Here is a 21,614-nt window from a genome sequence, read left to right as displayed (position 1 = left end):
GTGGGGCTGGATCCCAGGACCCTGGGATCCAGCCCCACATCGGGCTCTCTGCTCAGCAGGGAACCTGCCTCCTCCTCTCTCTCTCTGCCTGCATCTCTGCCTACTTGTGATCTCTGTCAAATAAATAAATAAAATCTTTTAAAAAAAATCACATGAAAATGACTTGCAGTATGTGTCCACACAGATAGATAAGTAGTAAGGAAAACAAAATACTTTATGTTATAAATGGGAAATTCTTAACATCTGAACTACATAGTCCATCTATTAAAGTTATTCCTGGGATTTTAGGGATTAATTTTTAGAGATTGTAAATAATTTGGTGTATCCTTCAAAGGGACAGAGGGCTCTACAGAATAAAGTTTCCTCAAGTAAAAAGTCATCTGATGAGGGCCAGATTAATCCATAAGGGTCCACTGTATGCTATTCCTCCAAGGAAAGCTTTCTCCTTGCCTGTGCCACAATCATTAAATGTGGCATAACCATTTTAATCCTATTAGGTTACCAACAGTACTTACAGGCAACACTCACCAGGAATATAGCACAAACACAAGAGATTCTTCAGCTGCAAAAGTTCAAGGTAGAGAAACCCAGAAGGGCCAGGGTCTGAGCTGCATTGATACAGATGAGTCATGAGTCTCTGGCTAATGGATCAATCACTTTAGCAATGCTCAGGGACCATGGGGACTGGTAGTGCAATTTTCAGAATGTACTAATGATGTAAATTGATGTAAATGAAATTGAATTCTGAGTACAGATTGTACTTGATGGGTTCTGGTTTAGGCCTGCTCAATAAATAGGGCCTTTTCTGGCATTGAGAGAAAGGAGGAAAAACACAGTAAATCTAGTGCTTACTTCAGATCTGTTATTTCTCAACTATTTTGTCTTCATCCTACTCAAGATGAGCCACAAAAGCTGAAATAACTAATGTTCTAAGCATTTTGTGATCAAAGAAAGGAAACTTACCAGTTTCAATTCTGTTATCAACATCGGCATTGACTTTTGATGCAGAGCTCTCATCAGTCACACAGTTTTTCATTGTCTTCTCCCTAGAGCTGCCACACAGAATAATTTATTTAAAATTAAAATTTTTTTAAAAAGCTCAAAAGGAGCTTTCTGAGATCACCAGTAAATGCTATTTAGAAAACATTAATTCATGGTAATAAGATTTTTAAAATGTTCTAGAAAATATTATTTTCACAAATATTTCAGTTAAACCCATTTTTTAAAGCCATAATATTGTTACTGGGAATAGTGAGAGAGAAGGCACTATATAGTTCAGCCTCTAAAGTATGAAAATCAGGCTCAATAGGTTGAGCATCTGACTCTTGATTTCAGCTCAGGTCGTGATTTCAGGGTGGTGGTACTGAGCCCTGTGTAAGGCTCTGGGCTTAGCAGGGAGTCGGCTTGAGATTCTCTCTCTCCCTCTGCCCCTCCCCCTGCTCACGCAGGTATGTGTGCTCTCTCTCACTCTCTAAATAAAACCTTTAAAAAAAATAATAAAGTATGAAAGCCAGAAAATTCAGGACTTAGACACTCTGTTTTCTTGATACAAACTTAGGTATAAGTGTTTAAGGGAATAAGATATTTTCTTTTGAATTAAAAAATTCATAGGACACAGAAAGGAAAGTTCTGCTGCCAAGAACTGTACTGGGAGCAACTACAGCCATTAGTTAAAAGAAAAAAAAAAGACAAGAGAGGCAAATGTTTGCTCTTGATTGATATAGTATAGTAAGACACAACTACAGACTGGAAGTACAGACAGCCTAGACTATGAGCCAGGCACTTTACACCCACCATTTCATTTAATCGTAAAAGCTCCCCTATTATTCACTATTACCACTATATACGTTGGGGGAACTGGGATTCAGAAAGATTTAAAAAAGTCTTTACCCAGGGTTAGAGATCGTAAAAGATATTAATGCTAGGACTGGGCACTTGAGTAACATTTTACCTCTGCTTTTGCAATCATCATATCATATGGTAACTATGATAAACAGAAATATGATAGTGCTAATTATCTGCCTTATTAGGAAGTGTATTCAGTTACACATTAGTTCATCTCTGTATTTCTGTAATAAACAAGGTACCCCGAATGAATTAAAATAAGCATTACTTGATAAAATACATATACAAATAATTTTGAAGGAACATTCCATTTCTTTTTATAGCAGGGTGAATTTTACTCTATGTAAAAACCTCAATAAACTTGGGTTAAAAAATAAATAAAAATATACATATAGGGAACTAAAAATGCTCTCTGAGTGTTACATTATAAGACATCTAAAGGATCAGGGCAGAGATAGACAAAGAGAAAGATCCCAGACCAAAAGAACAGTTATTGACTTCATTCATTCATCATTCAACAAATTATTTTTTTGGTACCTTATATGTGTCAGGCAGTGTTCTAGACACTAGGGATATTGCAACTAATAAGACAAGCAAGGTCCTAATTCTCATGGCAATAAGAACGGCAATAAACAAAGAAAAAACTCATTCTGGAGAGGAATATTTAATGTTGTGGAGATATGTTCATATCTTAACAAGCTACAAATGTTATGTATAGGAAGCAAATTACTATAAAATAAATATATATGTATTATTTTATTATTAATGTATATTTAGAGATCAATTATATAACATAGAATATTGTATATAAACACACACACACACATATACCTAAGACAAAGAGGATGTTTACTATAATATAATTAATGTTTACTTCTGGTTGGTGAAAACATGAATTGCTTATTTATTTCTTGTGGTTTTTCTGTACTTTCCAAATTCTCAATAATAAGTAATGCTTTACTTATACCACCAGAAAGCAATACTAACAGACACATGTACATTTGTCTTTTGGTAGGTACACAGATGTTTAGAAGGATGTCTACCGAACGTTACTAGTAGTTAACTCTTAGTAACAGAGTATGGGGTGATTTTCACTTTTTTCACTGCATTTTTCTGTGTTATGTAAAATTTAATGGAGTTGTTTTTAAAAAATAATAAAGCTACTTTTTAAAAATAAAGAGCATGAGTTTTGGAGTAGAATATATGGTATCTTATTTTGATCAGATTTTAGTAACAAGAAGTATAAAAATCTACCATTCAGATACTTTAGATCTTCAAGGTCTGTTTACTTTTGATTTGGTAGAAAAATGTTTCCCTTATCTTTTAAGAAATTAATCTCCCTGGTAATGTAAACCTTCTAATTCAATAGGAAAAGACTGTGTACTGATTTATAACTTCAGGAAAGAGTTGGTAAGCATTTATGGGGAGGATATCTCATGGTATCCCTACCTGTAAGCTTTGAACAGCAGCTTTAGAGAATTATCAATAATTATATCCAGGGACACCTGGGTGGCTCAGTTGGTTATGCATCTGCCTTTGGCTCACGTCGTGATCTGAGCCCCACATCTCATCGGGCTCCCTGCTCAGCAGGGAATATGCTTCTCCTTCTTCCTCTGCTCCTACCCCCAGCTTATTCCCTCTCTCTCTCAACTAAATAATATCTTAAAAAATAATAATTATACCCAAAGCAGACCCAATAGTTCAAGAAAGCAGAAATGTTCCCTCTGAGGGCCAGATTCTCATCCCGGATAAATTTCAATATGTTGAATAGATACGTTTTTTCCTAATCTGAGGATTCTTACAACTTGTGGAGATTTCTGCTGAAAATGAAGACATTAAGTAGGAATTCACTGCTATCTATGTCTGAACCAAACTAAAACATTTTTTTTAAAGTAATTGTCTTACCTTTTTTCCACCTCTAAAAGAAAATTTTCACTGTTGCCCAACTGACTAAAATGCAGCTTGGCAGCTTTTCTCTCACTTTCCCGCACAGCTCGGTCATCTGGAGGCAAAAACCGTGGTCTGAGCATGTTTCTTTTTTGGAGTAAACAGTAGTGGGTCAGAAAACCATATTCACAGAGTAAAAACTAAAGCTCAGTCTCATATTCTTTTGTTAGAGACAGGTCACAAAATAATGTTATTATGTTGTCACTGGAGCAAGTAGTAACTCAGGGAGACTACAGGGATACCATAGCAACAACTGCCACATAGGTATGGCTACCACTGCAGGAAAGTAGAGTTTAGGCAGCAAACAATCCAAATGGCCTAGTAGTCTGCTGAAGTTACACTGTTTCTGTTGGGGCGCCTGGGTGGCTCAGTGGGTTAGGCTTCTGCCTTCAGCTTGATTCATGATCTCGGGGTACTGGGATAGAGCCCTGTATCAGGCTCTCTGCTCAGTGGGGAGCCTGCTTCCCACCCCCGCTCTGCCTGCCTCTCTGCCTACTTGTGATCTCTGTCAAATAAATAAATAAAATCTTAAAAAAAAACAAGAAAAAAAAAGTTACACTGTTTCTGAAAGAAATTAGTTTCCCCACTAAGCAAGAGAAATCTTTCTCCAAGAATAAATTCAAGTTTATATCAATAAGAAATGTATATTCAACAATAAAATTATAAAGAAATACAGACTAGCTCATTTGAAGGGATATTTATTGTTCCTTGTCAACGAAGCCCCAAAGAGTTGTTGTATTCATTTTCTATTGCTAATATAGTTGCAAATTTGGGGCACCTGGAAAAATAAATCTCAACCTGGAAACTCTTTGTTGGGGAGGAAGTGGTGGTGAAACCATCAACTGAAGAAAACTAAAGCTGGAAGTAACTGATAAAATCATAGATTGTCATTCAATAAAAAAAAGGACTCGTCATACATCCTGCCAACACAAAAGAATTACATAAATATTGACTAATAGACAAATATATCCTGCCAGTGCACACTGTGGGCCAACACCCAAAAGGATAGGAGGCAGCTGGTTTAATGTAAATTCTGGGGCAAGGAACAGGGGAGGAGGGTCTCACCCAGTTTCTCCAGAGTTTGTAGCGTGTACACAGCAAAGAGCCTATAATCTGTATCTTTCCTGACAACAGGATTGAGTCTCAAATCTAGTTCTCTGAGGAAGGGTAAAGGCTGTAGGCGGGACACCTCCACTAATGAAGGAATGTTGTTATAATATAAATTCAGGTCTTGGAGTGAACATAAATACTGGATGCCCTGCAAGGAAAAGACCACGTTATGAAACTGCACATAGGTAAGGACTAGGAATCTCACAGATAAAGGTGGAAATATAACTATTACTTCCATCCTTAAACATGTTACCTGAATCATCCATGAGAAAGGCAGGTTGAAACTCTTATTTAGATGACTAAGAATAAGAACAATCGGCCCATAGGCACTAGATGTATTGTATATTTAAAAACCTGACGTGGAAATATCTGCAGTCAAGTATTTGCAGTCAGATATCTACTTCTGTTGCTCCCCGATCACTCTCCCTTCCAGTGGCTAAGCTAAGTCACTTTTGCCCTTCTCTCACCCTTGCCACATCCACTCTCCTGACCCCAGAAACACATCAATTTTCAAGAGGAAAGGAGATAGGCAAAAAAGCTAGTCCTGAGGAAGAAGAGTATGATTTAAAAAAAAATTAAGTGTGTGTATGTTGTGTGTTCTTGTATCTCAATGCCTCATATTTAGGGTCAATGGAGTATGTGGGAAAACAAAAAAACACTATATCTAAGTCTTCCTTGTTGGAACAGTCTAGAACCCTTCTTGTCCTTGTTTCCCCTTCCAGAATTACCCCACTCCTCCTTTTCTCTGGGATACTGGAGAGGAAAAGCCACAATACGCCTTCTTTGCTGAAATCTACTATTGAAAATAATTGCTTAATTTTCATGCATTTGGTTAGTTCTGCTTTTGCCCAACACTAAATTTCAGGACAGTAACTTAGAACATGTACATATATGTACAATCACATCATTTTATAGTAAAACTGCATACCATAGAAGGAACTCTGTCATTGAGAGTAATTTCAGTAAAATTATTTTCCATCATGAATTTATAAAATAATGTTTTTTATTCTTCTGTTATTCAAAACCACTATTCTCTTGTTACAGAAAATTTAAAAAACTCAAAGATATACACAAAGCATTTCTGAATAAAGAACCCAGTTTACACATTGATTCATTTCTTTCTGGCTTTTTTGGATTCCATTAACTTCTGCATTGTGAAATGGTCAGTAGTTAGGAATAGTTGTCAGTGACTTTGGCCCCACTCTCAGCGCAGTACACCATTAGGACTCTCTTTAAATGTGTCTAATGGCCCAGCTCAAGTAATCTTTTAATGTCTCTCAGTGTAAAAGTCAAGAAAATGACTTCTATCTTCCTCTCACCTTTCCCACTTGGCATGAATTCACATTTTCCCCAAAATTATACTAGAAATAATCACAAAACATTTATCCCCTGAGAAAATTAAGTAAAATGATTCAGAACTGCTAGAGATGAACATATGTAGATAAATCATAGATGCAAAAAAATGGGAGAAAACATTTACTAAGTGCTTCTTATATGCCAAACAGTGTACACATGTTAATCTTCACAATAGTTTTTTGCCCAATTTATAGAAGTAGAAAGAATGCGAGTATAAAAACAAATTATGGCAACGTCCACTCAATTTTTTAGCATGAAAATTAACAAGCAAACATGCATACATACAGGTGAAAAGAGGAGACCTGAGCAAATCTGAACTAATGCTTTCGGAAACTATGGGCTGACTACAAATGGCTGCTACCAAAGAGTCTAACGACCTAGTTTAACTTGCAGCTTCTGCTTTTCCAGTTCCAGCTGGAAATCTTGCTTGAACTTCTCTTTTAGGGTCCTTTGTGTTAGATTTGGGTCTGGCCTGTCTTGTTGAATAAGTATCCCCTTAAACGCACAGAACTGGCAGGATAATCCAGGAGATCATTAACTAATCCTGAATAGCATTTGTGAGTCTTTCACCTTGAGTCTCGCAAAGAAGGGCTTAATCCAGACAGGCATATAAGTGGGTAAAATGGGAACACGTAGGAGAAATACCATTTGGGGGTCCACCACAAAGAAGACAGAACTTCCACCTCCGTGTGTGCACACTTATGTTTGTAGAGCTCTTTGTGTATTTGCTAATCCTCACACTGTTCAAACCTGCTCCTGTCCACTTTCTTATCTTGCCCTCTGCTCTTCCATTCCCTGATCTAGAGATTTTTTCTTTGTTTCTAAGACCACCATTTCCTCCTTCTTGAAAAAACCCACAGTAATAATCTAGGTCAATGTTTCCGTGCCATGTACCAACACCATCAGAATCCTCCAGGTATACCATGAACCCACCCCAGACCTACAAACTGAGAATCTCTCTCAGAGTAGCAACTAAGAATCTGTACTTTCACAAGTGCTCCTTATAATTTTTTACACACATTAAAAAATATATCCCATTGCCTTAGCCTGTTATCATTTAATATAATTTTCCCCGAGTACAAAAGAAAATGTCCCCAATATTTTATACCAGAAAATTTCAAACATAGAATAAAGCTGAGTGAGTTTTCAGCAAATAATAAAATTTCGTTTGGAAACACTTAAAAGGAAGATCCTATATTCCCCCAGGCTGACATTATCTCTTATTTCTTCCCATCAAAACTACTACGACTACTACTACTAGTAGTACTGCTAAAATAAATTGGGTTGAACTGACTAGTCATAGAATATAGAACTTACCTTCAGGCTTGTGATCAAGTTTCTTGATAAATCTAAGGATCGAAGGTTTTTAAAATTTCTGAAGGCATCACCAATGGAATGAATTTTTCCAGCATAAGATCCCTGCAATGAAAGAGACTCCACCAATTCTGAAAAGAGATCACCAGTAGATATATTATGAACTCTGCTTAAACAACAGTCAGAGAACATAGCTCTTCCTTCTTCCCATACCCCATTTGTGAAAGGACCTACATCCAAGATTCATAAGATCAGATTTTCCCTTTAAAAGCAGTGATATCGGGGCACCTGGGTGGCTCAGTAGGTTAAAGCCTCTGCCTTCAGCTCAGGTCATAATCTCAGGGTCCTGGGATCGAGCCCCGCATCGCATCAGGCTCTCTGCTCATCAGGGAGCCTGCTTCCCTTCCCCTCTCTCTGACTGCCTCTCCACCTACTTGTGATCTCTGTCAAATAAATAAATAAAATCTTAAAAAAAAATAAAAGCAGTGATATCACCTAATACAATGAAACCAAACCTTGATTTTATAGCACCCTTGTGTTTCTCTATTCATCCTGCACAATGTAGTATGTCTTCAAAAGTTCTCAAAACAATTTAAGAAGAAATGTAGCAATCCCACGGCTGGGATTTAGCCCTATAAATCACACTCAAAAAAACTTTGCCAGGATATATAATATATACATGTGGGTATCAATTGCAGAAAGGTTTGAGGATCATTTTAAAAAAGAGAACAAAAAAAAAAAAAAGGAAAAGAAAACGATCACAGGGTCTACCCACAGAAGCATAGAACCCGGTGTCCTAGATAACGGTAGATGGATACAATGAACAAAGTACTAGATCTGTGGTTTTCTGTAAGTAATTTACTCTCTCTGTACTTCAGATTCCTTATCTGTAAAATAGGGATAACAATAGTATTTAACTCATAAGATGCTGTAATGATTAAATTAATATATATACAAAACTTAGAACAGTTCCTGATACATATTGCTATGTAAGTGTTAATTATTTTATAAAGTTATTAAAAACAATGAGGTAGATTTGTAGGTGATCATATGGAAAGATCTCTAAGACAGTGAGGGAAAAGGTATGTGTGGAAAGGTAGTTGTGGTATGTGTGGAAAAGGAAAAAACGTATGTGTGTAACCGTTTTAAAGAATATAATATATATTTACATAATATATCCTATATATGGAAGAAAGTCAACTAGACTTCTAACAACACTAAAAAGAGGAGAATCTCAAAATTGTCAATAGGAACTCACTGGCAAGTGTGGTGGGCTAAATACAATAGCAATCAAAACTGGAAGGAGGTTCTGCAGATCCAATTTGTAGGCGAGTGCCAGGAGACTGCAATGAAATGAGGTTTAAGGTGCTAGAGCAGTCTGGACCCTAAAACTCTGAAAAGTAATAAACTGAAGATCGCTTTCAAGACAAGACCCACATCAGGGAGAAATTAGTGGGAATAGAATCCACATTGAATGGGATAGAAACAACAGGTTCAAAGGAAAGAGAAGGTACAGGTACAAGTGGGGAGAAAAGCAAAGATGGCAGATATCAGGACACATAAAGCTCCATTTTTTAGCACTTTGTGAACATAACAGAAGAGGGAGCTCTAAAACCCTGAAACTAGAAAAGCTATTCAGGCCTACCCTTATCATGTAAAGATATAGGAAAACTTAATCGCACTTAAAGAGCCACAGGAAAGGATTACAGTCACTTTATTATGAGTTAATAAAAGAAAAAAGAGGGGCGCCTGGGTGGCTCAGCGGGTTAAAGCCTCTGCCTTCCGCTCAGGTCGTGATCTCAGGGTCCTGGGATTGAGCCCCACGTCGGGCTCTCTGCTTGGCGGGGAGCCTGCTTCCCCCCCCCCCGCCTGCCTCTCTGACTGCTGGTGATCTCTGTTAAATAAATAAATAAAATCTTTAAAAAAAAAGAGAGAGAGCAGGGGCACCTGGGTGGCTCAGTGGGTTAAAGCCTCTGCCTTCGGCTCAGGTCACAATCTCAGGGTCCTGGGATCGAGCCCCGCATCGGGCTCTCTGCTCAGTGGAGAGCCTGCTTCCTCCTCTCTCTCTCTCTCTCTCTCTCTCTGCCTGCCTCTCTGCCTACATGTGATCTCTGTCTGTCAAATAAATAAAATCTTTAAAAGAAAAAAAGAGAGAGAGAGCAACATCCCTAAAGAATGAAAGCACTCTAGAAAGATACATTACAAATGAAAACTGTAACTTAATATTTTGAAACAAGCTAAAAGATATAAAAACAAAATGTAGCAGTTATCAAAGTGTGGTCCCCAGACTGCTGAAGGTCCCTGAGACATGCACAGGGGTCCACAAAATCAAAACTATTAAAAAAAACTTTCATAGTAATATTAAAATATTAATTAGCTTTTCCAGTGTTGCACCTATGGTGTAAAAGCAAAACTACTAGGCCATTGGATGACCAAGGAACACTCACAGTCATAGTGTTCTTTACCATCACATACTTGCAATTTTAAAAAAATAGCCAGTTTCACTTAAAAATGTCCTTTAAAAAAAAAAAAAAAGAGAGAGGGGGAAGCAGGCTCCCAGTTAAGCAGACAGCTCAATGTGGGGCTTGATCCCAGGACCCTGAGATCATGCCCTGAGCCGACGGCAGAGGCTTAACCAATGAGCCACCCAGGTGCCCCAAGAATGCCCTTTAAAAAGCAGTAAAAATGGTTAATTTTATTGATTTTGAAACTTGAGCACATGTTCTTTTTATTTGTGTGACTAAATGAGAAATATGCACAAAGTACTTCTGCTGCATACTGAAGTACGGTGGATGCTCTGAGGGAAAACATTTGTGTGAATTTTTTAGAAAATTTATTTATTTATTTGAGAGAGAGAGAGAGAGTAAACGCAGAGGGAGGGGCAGAGAGAGAGAGAGAGAGAAGAAGAAGAAGCTCAAGAGATTGAGCATGGAGCTGAGCACAGAGCCAACAGGGTTCAATCTCACCACCCTGAGATCATGACCTGAGCTGAAATCAAGAGACGGATGCTTAACTGACTGACCCACCCAGGAGCCCCACTGTGATTTTGAGATGCCAGCTTAACTAGCTACTTTTTATCTGGAATACCATTTTTACTTGAAAAACCCTGATACATGATGGTTAGTCAGACTTGAATATTTGGAGACATTTTCTTGAAAACAAAGTGAGATTGTTATTTCAGGAAAACAAGTGATAGACCTTTAAAGATCTTTTAATGAGATTGATACTTTTTTAAAAGGTTTTATTTATTTATTTGAGAAAGAGAGACAGAGAGAGTGAGAGCGAGCACAAGGGGAGAGGAGAGGGAGAAGCAGTTCCCTGTTTCAGCAGGGAGCCCAACATAGAGCTCAATCCCAGGACCCTGGGATCATGACCTGAGCCAAAGGCAGGCGTTTAAGACACTGAGCCACCCAGGTGCCCCAAGATTGAGGACATTAACAAATGAAATTTTTATTTATCTAGAATTTTTATTTATCCAAAATGAAATTTATCAGCATTTGAAAGACCTACATAACTCAGTAAGTTAATATTTTTCAAATGACCAGTGCATGACGTCACAAAATCATGCATGGGTAAAAGATCCATTTAAATGCAAGATGTGGGACGCTGGGTGGCTCAGTTGTTAAGCGTCTGCCTTCGGCTTGAGTCATGATCTCAGGGTCCTGGGATGGAGTCCCATGTCAGGCTCCTGCTCAGTGGGGAGCCTGCCTCTCCCTCTGCCCTCCCCCCTGCTTGTGTGCATTCTCTCTCTCTCTAATAAATAAATAAAATCTAATAAAATAAATACACTTAAAAAAAATAAATGCAAGATGTACCAAAATGGATTTAATGCAACAAAGTACAAAAAGTATGCTGGTATGGTTTCAGATTCCACATACAACTAAACTTTAAGAAACCAATTGTCCAGTTTTCATGTCATATCAAAAAAGAATATCCACAATTCATTGAAAATGCTATTAAAGCACTCCCCCCTTTTTGAATCTCTTATTGGTGTGAGGCATCATTTTAAAAAAATATATTTTAACCGGGGGTGCCTGGGTGGCTCAGTCAGTTAAGCATATCCCTTTGGTTCTGATCATTATCCCAGGGTCCTGGGATCGAGCCCTCCATTGAGCTCCCTGCTCAGCAGAGAGCATGCTTTCTTCCTCTCCCAATGCTGCTCCCCGGTGCTCGGGTTCTCTCTCTTTCTGACAAATAAATAAATAAAATCTTTAATATATACATATATTTTTTTCAACCAATACAACATATCCTAAGAAATTTAATACAGAAGCAGATATGAGACTCTAGAGGTCTCCAATTAAGACATTAAAGATATTTATAAGAATATAAAACAATGTCACTCTATTTTTTTTAATATTCTGAAACCAAAGAGTTTGAAAATTGCTGAAAAAATGTAAATTAGACAAAATCAGAAAAATTATCAGAAAGAAAAGGAAGATTTGAAAATAAAGATAGAACTCATATTAAAAAAAAAATTAAAGGTCATTTCAGGGGCACCTGGGTTGCTCAGTGGGTTAAGCCTCTGCCTTTGGCTCAGATCATGATTTCAGGGTCCTGGGATTGAGCCCTGCATTGGGCTTTCTACTCAGTGGGGAGCCTGCTTCCCCCTCTCTCTCTGCCTACTTGTGATCTCTGTCAAATAAATAAATCTTTAAAAAAATTTTTTTAAAAAAGGTTAGTGGTTGGGGATGCTTGGGTGGCTCAGTTGGTTAAGCATCCATCTCTTGATTTCGGCTCAGGTTGAGATCTCAGGGTCCTGTGATACAGCCTTGAAGCTCTGTGCTGGACTCTGTGCTCAGTGGGGAGACTGCTGGTGGGGGGGGGATTCTCTCTTTTCCTCTGCCTCGGCCCTACCCCTGCATGCATGCACACTCCCTTTCTCAAATAAATAAATAAATCTTAAAAAAAAAAGTTAGTGGTTGCATACTAAATGATTGCAACTATATGACATTCTGTAGAGAGTAGCAGTAAAAAGATGAGTAGTTGCTAGAGGTGAAGTGGAAAGGGAAAGATGAGCAGATGGAGCATAGGGGATATTTAGGGCAGTGAAACTATTCGGTTCGATACTAGCTGATAATATCACAAAAAGACGACCAGATAATTATATACTTCATGATAGAATATATACCCTCACCTATGAACTAATGGTATACACGTCGTCACTATATATTTGTCAAAATCGACAGCATCGAACAACACAAGGAGTGAATCTTAATGTAAACAACAGGCTTCAGTTCATAATATATTGGGAGGCGCCTGGATGGCTCAGTGGGTTAAAGCCTCTGCCTTCGGCTCGGGTCATGATCTCAGGATCCTGGGATCGAGCCCCGCATCGGGCTCTCTGCTGGGCGGGGAACCTGCTTCCTCCTCTCTGCCTGCCTCTCTGCCTGCTTGTGATCTCTGTCTGTCAAATAAATAAAAATAAAACTTAAAAAAATATATTGGTATTGGTTCATCAATCATAACAAATGTACCATACAAATGCAAGGTACTTATAATAGGGGAAACTGGGGAGATGTAGAAGTATGAGGGGTGAAGAGGGAACTTTAACAGAACTCTCTATACTCTCTGCTCAGCTTTTCTCTAAACCTAAAAACACTTTAAAAATAAAATCTATTAATAAAAAAAAGAAATGAAGTACACATACGTGTCAAAATATGGATGAACCTTAAAAATATCATGCTAAGTGAAAGGAGCCAGATATAAAAGGCTATATATTATATGATTATATTTATATGGAATATTCAGAACAGGCAAATCCAGAGAGACACAAAGCAGATTAGTGGTTGCCAGGGACGGGCTCAGGGGGAAGCTGGAAATGAGAAGTGCCTGACTAATGGGTATAAGGTTTCATTTGTGGCTGATAAAAATGTTCTGGAACTAGACAATGGTAATGGTTAAGCAATGAACTAAGTGACATTAGATTATATACAATAAATTTTGTAGTATGTGAATTGTATCTCAAAAATTTTTTCTCCTGACTTTGAGTGCAGCATATTGGTAGTCCTGTAGTATGCAATGATCTGGTACCCTAAGAATGTGTTATCATGGGACAAAAGCTAAGGTCAATTATAATTTCTATCAGTGCCCTGCAGCATTTCTCATGCCTTTCACTGTAGTCTGTGTAGAAGAGCAGATATTTTAATATTTTCTTAAAGGAACCAGAATTATCATTCAAATGTTAAACTGCCACAGTGATATTCTTTTATGATTCATACGAAGTGCAAGTTCTTAAGAGATTATGCATTCATAATCTCTTAAGAGATTATAAAAGAGAGGGAAAGACAAATAGATCAGAGATAGAATCAAACACTGCCTGTCATAGATGTCAAGAACAACAGAATAACCCTCCAGTTTTAATATATGAGCTACAGAATCCCAATGGCTCAAAACATATTTTACTCGTGAAAAAGCTTGTTTATAAAAAATAAATAAATAAAACTTGTTTATAATGATGAAAGAGTTTCAAATAAATAAAATCAAAAAAGCTCTCAAGAGGGGCGCCTGGGTAGCTCAGTGGGTTGAAGCCTCTGCCTTGGGCTCAGGTCATGATCCCAGGGTCCTGAGATTGCGCCCCACAGTGGGCTCTCTGCTTCCTGGGGAGCCTGCTTTCTCCTCTCTCTATCTCTCTGCCTGCCACTCTGCCTACTTGTGATCTTTGTCTGTCAAATAAATAAAAATAAAATCTTTAAAAAATAAAAAAGCTCTCAAGAGTCAACCTGAAAGATTTCCCACTAGCTAAAGTTGGGACAATTCAGCAGCAATTATGGTAATAATTGCAATAGATTAGAACACACCCAAAACACTTAAATCCATGAATTTATAATGACACTAACAAAACAAAATAACTTATTGGTCACCTTTAGAGGATATTAAGAAAAAAACTAATTTTTCCAAAAATTCAAAATAAGCTGAAAAAAAGATCAAAGTATTTATCCTGTCTTTCCGTACAAACTGTGCCTCAAGATAACCAAATAGTTAACAGGAAATGTCTTTTTATACGTCTTACAACTAATAAAAATGGAAGATAGAAAATTATCATTTTGCAATCCCTAATTAGTGAACTTTACATAGTCATGTTTAATAGCTGATAATATCACAAAAAGATCACCAGATAATTATATACTTCATGACAGAACATATACCCTCACCTATGAAGTAGTCTTGTAAAAAACAAACAAACTTGAATCAAATCAAGCTTCACTTAACTAGCAAATCATAGGAACAAGAACAGGGGAAAATGTTAAACATCTTAGGAATGTAATGAGCAAAATCCAGACTGTAAGAAACTATTCAGGGCAAATGGCATAGTTTCTTTGAGGAGAATAGAAAATGCAAGGAAAAAAAGAATGGGGGACCTATGGATCAAATAGTATTTAAGACAAATTTCAACTGTATAATGCTAAGTGAAATAAGTCAAAGAAAGACAAATACCTTATGATTTCACTTAAATGTGGAATTAAAAAACAAAACAAATGAGCAGAGGGAAAAAAACAAAACAAAACAGAGACAATCCAAGAAACAAATTCTTTCAACTATTGAAAACAAGCTGATGATTACCAGAAGGGTGAAACAGGTGATGGGGATTAAGGAGTGCAACTGTCATGGTGAGCACTGGGTGAGGCATGAAACTGTTGAATCATTATATTGTATACCTGAAATGAATATAACACTGTATGTTAACTATACTGGAATTAAAAAATTTTTTTTTTAAGATTTTATTTATTTATTTGAGAGAGAGACAGTTCGAGAGAGCATGAGCAAGGAGAAGGTCAGAGGGAGAAGCAGACTCCCCATGGAGCTGGGAGCCCGATGCGGGACTCGATCCTAGGACTCTGGGATCATGACCTGAGCCGAAGACAGTCGTCTAACCAACTGAGCCACCCGGGCGTCCCTGGAATTAAAAATTTTTTAAAAAGACAAATATCAACCGATTACAGTAGATGGTACATAGATCCTGATTCAGAAAAGTTTTATAGGGCGCCTGGGTGGCTCAGTGGGTTAAGACGCTGCCTTCAGCTCAGGTCATGATCTCAGGGTCCTGGGATCGAGTCCCGCATCGGGCTCTCCGCTCGGCAGGGAGCCTGCTTCCCTTCCTCTCTCTCTGCCTGCCTCTCTGCCTACTTGTGATCTCTGTCTGTCAAATAAATAAATAAAATCTTTAAAAAAAAAAAAAAAGAAGTTTTATAGGACAGTTGGTGAATATCAAGTTACACTTGATGATATCAAGAAATTACTATTAAGTATTTTTAGGTTTATAAGTGATTATTTTTATTTTTAAAAAGATTTTATTTATTTGAGAGAGAGAGAGTGAGAGAGAGAAGATGAGAGGGGAGAAGGTCAGAGGGAGAAACAGACTCCCCGTGGAGCTGGGAGCCCGATGCGGCACTCAATCCCTGGACTCCAAAATCATGACCTGAGATGAAGGCAGTTGCTTAACCAATTGAGCTACACAGGTGCCCATAAGTGATTATTTTTAAAAGAGTTCTCTTTTTTTTGAAGATATATACGTAAAATATATATGGGTTAAATCATGACAGTGGTTTGCTTCGAAGTAAATAGTGCAGGGGTTTAGAGGTGGGTAGAAGTTAGGTGAGGTACAGATAAAAGAAGATTGGCCATGAATTGACAATACCAGCAGAGGTAGGGTGATGGGAGTTCATTATTCTGTTGTCTCTACTCTTATATATATTTATATACTGCCATTAATTTAAAAAATTGTAAAATAAGTGATATATGCTTGTATATGTAGAGAATATTTCTGGAAAACTATCTAAGATATTGCTAAGAGTGATTGTCTTTAGGAGAATTGGCCAGGTCCAGGGAAGGGGGTGGTGGTCAAGACTTACTTTTCACTGTTTATATTACCCATATAATAAATTAAGTGAATTATTTTTAAAAGCCAAAGCAGTGGGGCGCCTGGGTGGCTCAGTGGGTGAAACCCTCTGCCTTCGGCTCAGGTCGTGATCCTAGGGTCCTGGGATTGAGCCCCGCTTCAGGCTCTCTGCTCAGCGGAAAGCCTGCTTCCTTGTCTCTCTGTCGGCCTCTCTGCCTGCTTGTGATCTTTGTCGAATGAGTAAATAAAATCTTTAAAAAAAATAAAAGCCAAAGAAATATATAGTTATATATTTCCTCTCTCTACCAAATAATTATCATCAGCATACAAATATGTTCTAGTATATTGTGTCTTTAAAAAAACTTGTTCTTGGGATGCCTGGGTGGCTCAGTTGATTAAATGATTGTGTTCAGCTCAGGTTATGATCCTGGGGTCCCAGGATAGAGTCCCACATCAGGCTTCCTGCTCTGCAGGGAGTCTGCTTCTCCCTCTGACCCTCCCCCCTCTCATGTTCTCTCTCTCTCTCATTCTCTCTCTCTCAAAAAATAGATAAATAAAATCTTAAAAAAAAAAAAAAAAAAAAAACTTGTTCTTGGGGCACCTGGGTGGCTCAGTCAGTTAAGCATCTGCCTTTGGCTCAGGTCATGCTCAGTGGGGAGGGGCTTCTCCCTCTCCCTCTACTCCTCCCCCTGCTTGTTCTCTCTCTCTCTCTCTGTATGTCCCCTTGCTTGTTCTCTCTCCCTGTGTGTGTATGTGCGTCAAATAAATAAATAAAATCTTAAAAAAAAAAAGAAACCCACTAAAAAACTTGTTCTTGATCCCACATCTAATTCTATCCTATTTAATTTGCTATGCCCCAGCTAATATTCCACTTCTGTGTTCTCTTTTACAGCCACACTTCTCAGGAAAGGTCTTACCTTCACTATCTCTTCTCTCTCATATATCATTCCCTTTTCATACCAGCCCAGTCTGGCTTCCTCCTTCCCATTCTCTCAAAACTCCCCTAAACAGGGGTGCCTGGGTGGCTCAGTGGGTTAAGCCTCTGCCTTCGGCTCAGGTCATGATCTCAGGGTCCTGGGATCTAGCCCTGTATCCGGCTCTCTGCTCAGCGGGGCCTGCTCCCCCTGCTCTCTCTGCCTGCCTCTCTGCCTACTTGTGTTCTCTCTTTCTCTCTCTGTCAAATAAATAAATAAACAAAATCTTTAAAAAAAGAAAGAAACTTCCCTAAACTAGTTAAAGTGATCAATGAGTTCCATGTTGCCAAATCTAACAGACATTTTTCTGCTTGCTTAGCCTAGCAACAGCATTTGCCACAGTTGACCATTACTTCCTTGATATACTACCCTTTCTTAAATTCCAAGACACCATGTCTTTCCTTCTCTATTCAAAGTCTAAACATTGAAATACCCCAAGATTAGTCTTAAACCTTCTTCTAGGGCACCTGGGGGGCTCAGTTGGTTAAGCAACTGCCTTCAGCTCAGGTCACGAGCCTGCATGGGGCTCCCATCTCCATGGGGAGTCTGCTTCTCCCTCTGACCTTCTTGCCTCTCATGCTCCCTCTCACTGTCTCTCTCTAAAATAAATAAATAAAATCTTAAAAAAAAACCCAAAAACCTATTCTCCATTCACATTCTCTAGTTAGGTGAGTTTACCCATTTCTATTGTTTTAAATATTACTTATTTGTCAATGTCTCCCCAAATTTACAACTCTAATGCTGACCTCTCTCCTCTGAGATCTGGACTTGTATATCCAGTTGCCTACTAAAAATCTTACATTTGAATGTCTAGCAGGTATTTTAAACTTAACATGTTCAAAACAGCACTCTTGATTCCCCTTCCCCAAGCCAATATTTCCCTTAGTCTTTGTGCTCTCTCTAAATAAACAGCACCATTGTCCCCCGAGTAATAACTGAAACCAAATCTAAGTGTTATCTTTGAAGCCTCCTTTTCCTCATCTCCCATATTCATCTCCCATTTTTTTTTTGTAAGTCTTCACTTATCTACCCACAAAATACACCTTGACTCTGTCCACTTCTTTTTATCTCCACTGTCATCTACTAGTCTAAGCCATTCATTATCTCTTATCTGGACTACTATAACAGGCTTCTAATGGGTGAGAGTCATATTTTAAAAATAAGTATTAGATCAGGACACATCCCTGCTTAAAATGCTTTCATGAAAACTGACAAGCTGATTCTAAAATTTTAAAAGAGAATAAAGGGCTAAGAATAGCCCAGACAACTTTAAAGGAGAAAGGGGAAAGTAAAGTGAAGGAGGGCACTGACTTTACCAGTTATCGAAACCTACTGTTAACCCATAGTAGTTAAAAAAGCGTGATACTGGTGTAGGAATAGACAAACAGAACAGTGGAACAGAACAGAGGGCATACAAACAGATTTACAAAGGAACTTGGAATATAGCAGAGATACTATAAATAGGTTCTAAGGAAACTGGCTACCAGTATAAAAAATACAATTATATCAAATCACACATTGTATATAAAAATAAATTCCAGGGGACGCCTGGGTGGCTCAGTTGGTTAAGCAGCTGCCTTCGGCTCAGGTCATGATCCCAGCGTCCTGGGATCGAGTCCCACATCGGGCTCCTTGCTCGTCAGGGAGCCTGCTTCTCCCTCTGCCTCTGCCTGCCATTCTGTCTGCCTGTGCTCGCTCTCTCTCCCTCTCTCTCTCTGACAAATAAATAAATAAATAAAATCTTTTAAAAAAAATAAAAATAAAATAAAAAAAAAATAAATTCCAGGCTGATTAGACTTAAGGAAGAGCAAAGCAGCAGAAATTTTAGGGGGAAAAAAATTCATTAGTATAGGGAAAAACTTCAAAATTAAGACCAAAAAATCACAAATCATAAGGAAAAATAAACTTGACTACCTTAAGATGAAAATTTTCTGCATGACAAAGGATAATTTAAACATGGGGAAGGGTGCCTGGGTGGCTCAGATGGTTAAGCGTCTGCCTTCAGCTCAGGTCATGATCCCAGGGTCCTGGGATAGAGTCCCGCATCAGGTTCCCTGCTCTGCGGGGAGCCTGCTTCTCCCTCTCCCTCTACCGCTCCCTCTGCTTGTGCTCTTTCACTCTCTCTCTGTCAAATAAATAAATAAAATTTTTAACAACAACAACAAAAAACATGTATGGGAATTTTTTAGTACAGGGAAGTATGACAACCAACAAATATATAAAACAGTCTATAGGGCGCCGGGGTGGCTCAGTTGGTTAAGCGACTGCCTTCAGCTCAGGTCATGATCCTGGAGTCCCGGGATTGAGTACCGCATCAGGCTCCCAGCTCCACGGGGAGTCTGCTTTTCCCTCTGACCTTCTCCTCGCTCTCATGCTCTCTCTCACTCTCTCTCTCTCTCTGTGTGTGTGTCAAATAAATAAATAAATAAAATATTAAAAAAAAAACCCCAGTCTATAACCGCACCACAAGCTCACAAGAGTATCCCTTTGGACATTAAAAAGAAAGAAATGCTTTTTACTTAGCCAGAAAATTCCAACAGTAAAGTACAGAATAAAAGTGAAAGCTTTCTCCCCAAAGATGACCACTGTGTTTTACTTAATTTTATAATGCATATACCAGCTCATTAATTTAATTGAAAGTATCTGTTTTATTGATTAAAAAAAGCAAATTGCCAAATAATAGATATGCTCTTATACCTTAAAAAAAATACCTATGTGTGTATGTTCGTATAAGTAACGGAAAAGGTATGGAAAGAGGGAGAGGGAAGAACATATTTTTACTTTAGATAGTTCTGCATTGCTTGAATTGTCAGAATGAGCACAATTAATTTTGTTACTCCGACGACTGTAATAAAAGAAGGAAACAAAAACAAGCAAAAAATATCTGCCATGTGCCATTATAGCTGGAGAATGTAAGAAGTACATGCCCCACCCCCAACAGAAAAAACTGAATCAATATTCTTCTTTAAAAAAGCAAGAAAAGAACAAAAGTGTGTCAAATCAATAAAGCTTTTCTTAGCTAGCTTGTAAAATAAGAGAGCTCAAAGTAGTTTGCAAAAGAAAAAATAAACCTGGGATGCCTGGGTGGCTCAGTTGGTTGAGCAGCTGCCTTCGGCTTGGGTCGTGATCCCGGCGTTCTGGGATCAAGTCCCACATCAGGCTCCTTGCTCATCGGGGAGCCTGCTTCTCCCTCTGCCTCTGCCTGCCATTCTGTCTGCCTGTGCTTGCTCTCTCTCCCTCTCTCTCTCTGACAAATAAATAAATAAAATCTTTAAAAAAAAAAACAGAAAAAATAAACCTGAAATATCTGCATCAGTCTACTCATATACACACCACACCACTAACTTTGGTTGGGGCAGAAGGATTTCCAGAGGAAGGAAAGATTAATAACCTCTTTGTTCATTTATGTAATGTCTGTTATAGCATGCACTAGTTTTTATAAATTTTAAATAATAATTTTTAAACAAGATAAACCTGAATTATTTCATATTCCACAAATATGGAAGTAAGAAAGACAACTTTTTGTTATGGTTAGAGCACAGGCTCTGGACTCAAGAGTCCTGGGTTAATAAACCCTGGTCACTTTGGGCAGGAGACTGAAACTAATTTTAACATATCTGTAAAATAGGCACAATAACAACATCTGCTTTACAGGCTTGTTATGGGGATTAAATATTGCGGGGGAAGGGGGTGGGTGGGAGCATATAACTCAGGGCCTGGCATTAAAGATAGAGTAAATTTTGGGCGCCTGGGTGGCTCAGTGGGTTAAGCCTCTGCCTTCAGCTCAGGTCATGATCTCAGGGTCCTGGGATCTGCTTGGCAGGGAGCCTGCTTCCTCCCTCTCTTTCTGACTGCCTCTCTGCCTACTTGTGATCTCTCTCTCTGAAAGAGAGAGGCTTAACCCACTGAGCCACCCAGGCGCCCAAAATAAATACATTCTTAAAAAAAAAAAAAAGAGTAAATTTAATAAGGGTAAAAGCTGAACTAGGAATGCTGATAACTTTCCCAACAGGTCTACTCCTTAGACACTCAGAAAACAAGTTCTGGGGCGCTGGGGGGCTCAGTGGGTTAAGCCTCTGCCTTCGGCTTAGGTCATGATCTCAGGGTCCTGGGATCGAGTCCCGCATCGGGCTCTCTGCTCAGCAGGGAGCCTGCTTCCCTTCCTCTCTCTCTGCCTGCCTCTCTGCCTACTTGTGATCTCTGTCTGTCAAGTGAATAAATAAAATCTT

At 38.5% G+C, this 21,614-nt stretch overlaps 1 protein-coding gene across 1 annotated transcript in view; it reads right to left on the bottom strand.

Moving 5' to 3' along the window:
• LOC111152891 (leucine rich repeat containing 36) overlaps positions 1–21,614 on the bottom strand; it is a 45,680-nt gene that overhangs the window by 23,237 nt on the left and 829 nt on the right. The window contains exons 2-5 of the mRNA XM_022511613.1: positions 7,576–7,703; positions 4,858–5,050; positions 3,751–3,847; positions 964–1,052 (exon numbers count right to left, since the gene is read on the bottom strand). Of these exons, the coding sequence (XP_022367321.1) occupies positions 964–1,052; positions 3,751–3,847; positions 4,858–5,050; positions 7,576–7,703 (507 nt within the window). The remainder of the gene's footprint in view (positions 1–963; positions 1,053–3,750; positions 3,848–4,857; positions 5,051–7,575; positions 7,704–21,614) is intronic.

This window comes from Enhydra lutris, unplaced genomic scaffold (assembly GCF_002288905.1).
Source record: "Enhydra lutris kenyoni isolate GAN:26980312 unplaced genomic scaffold, ASM228890v2 scaffoldscaffold30, whole genome shotgun sequence".
Lineage (NCBI taxonomy): Eukaryota > Metazoa > Chordata > Mammalia > Carnivora > Mustelidae > Enhydra > Enhydra lutris.
The sequence above is the reverse complement of the archived record's forward strand: the minus strand, read 5'-3'. Positions and strand labels throughout refer to the sequence as shown.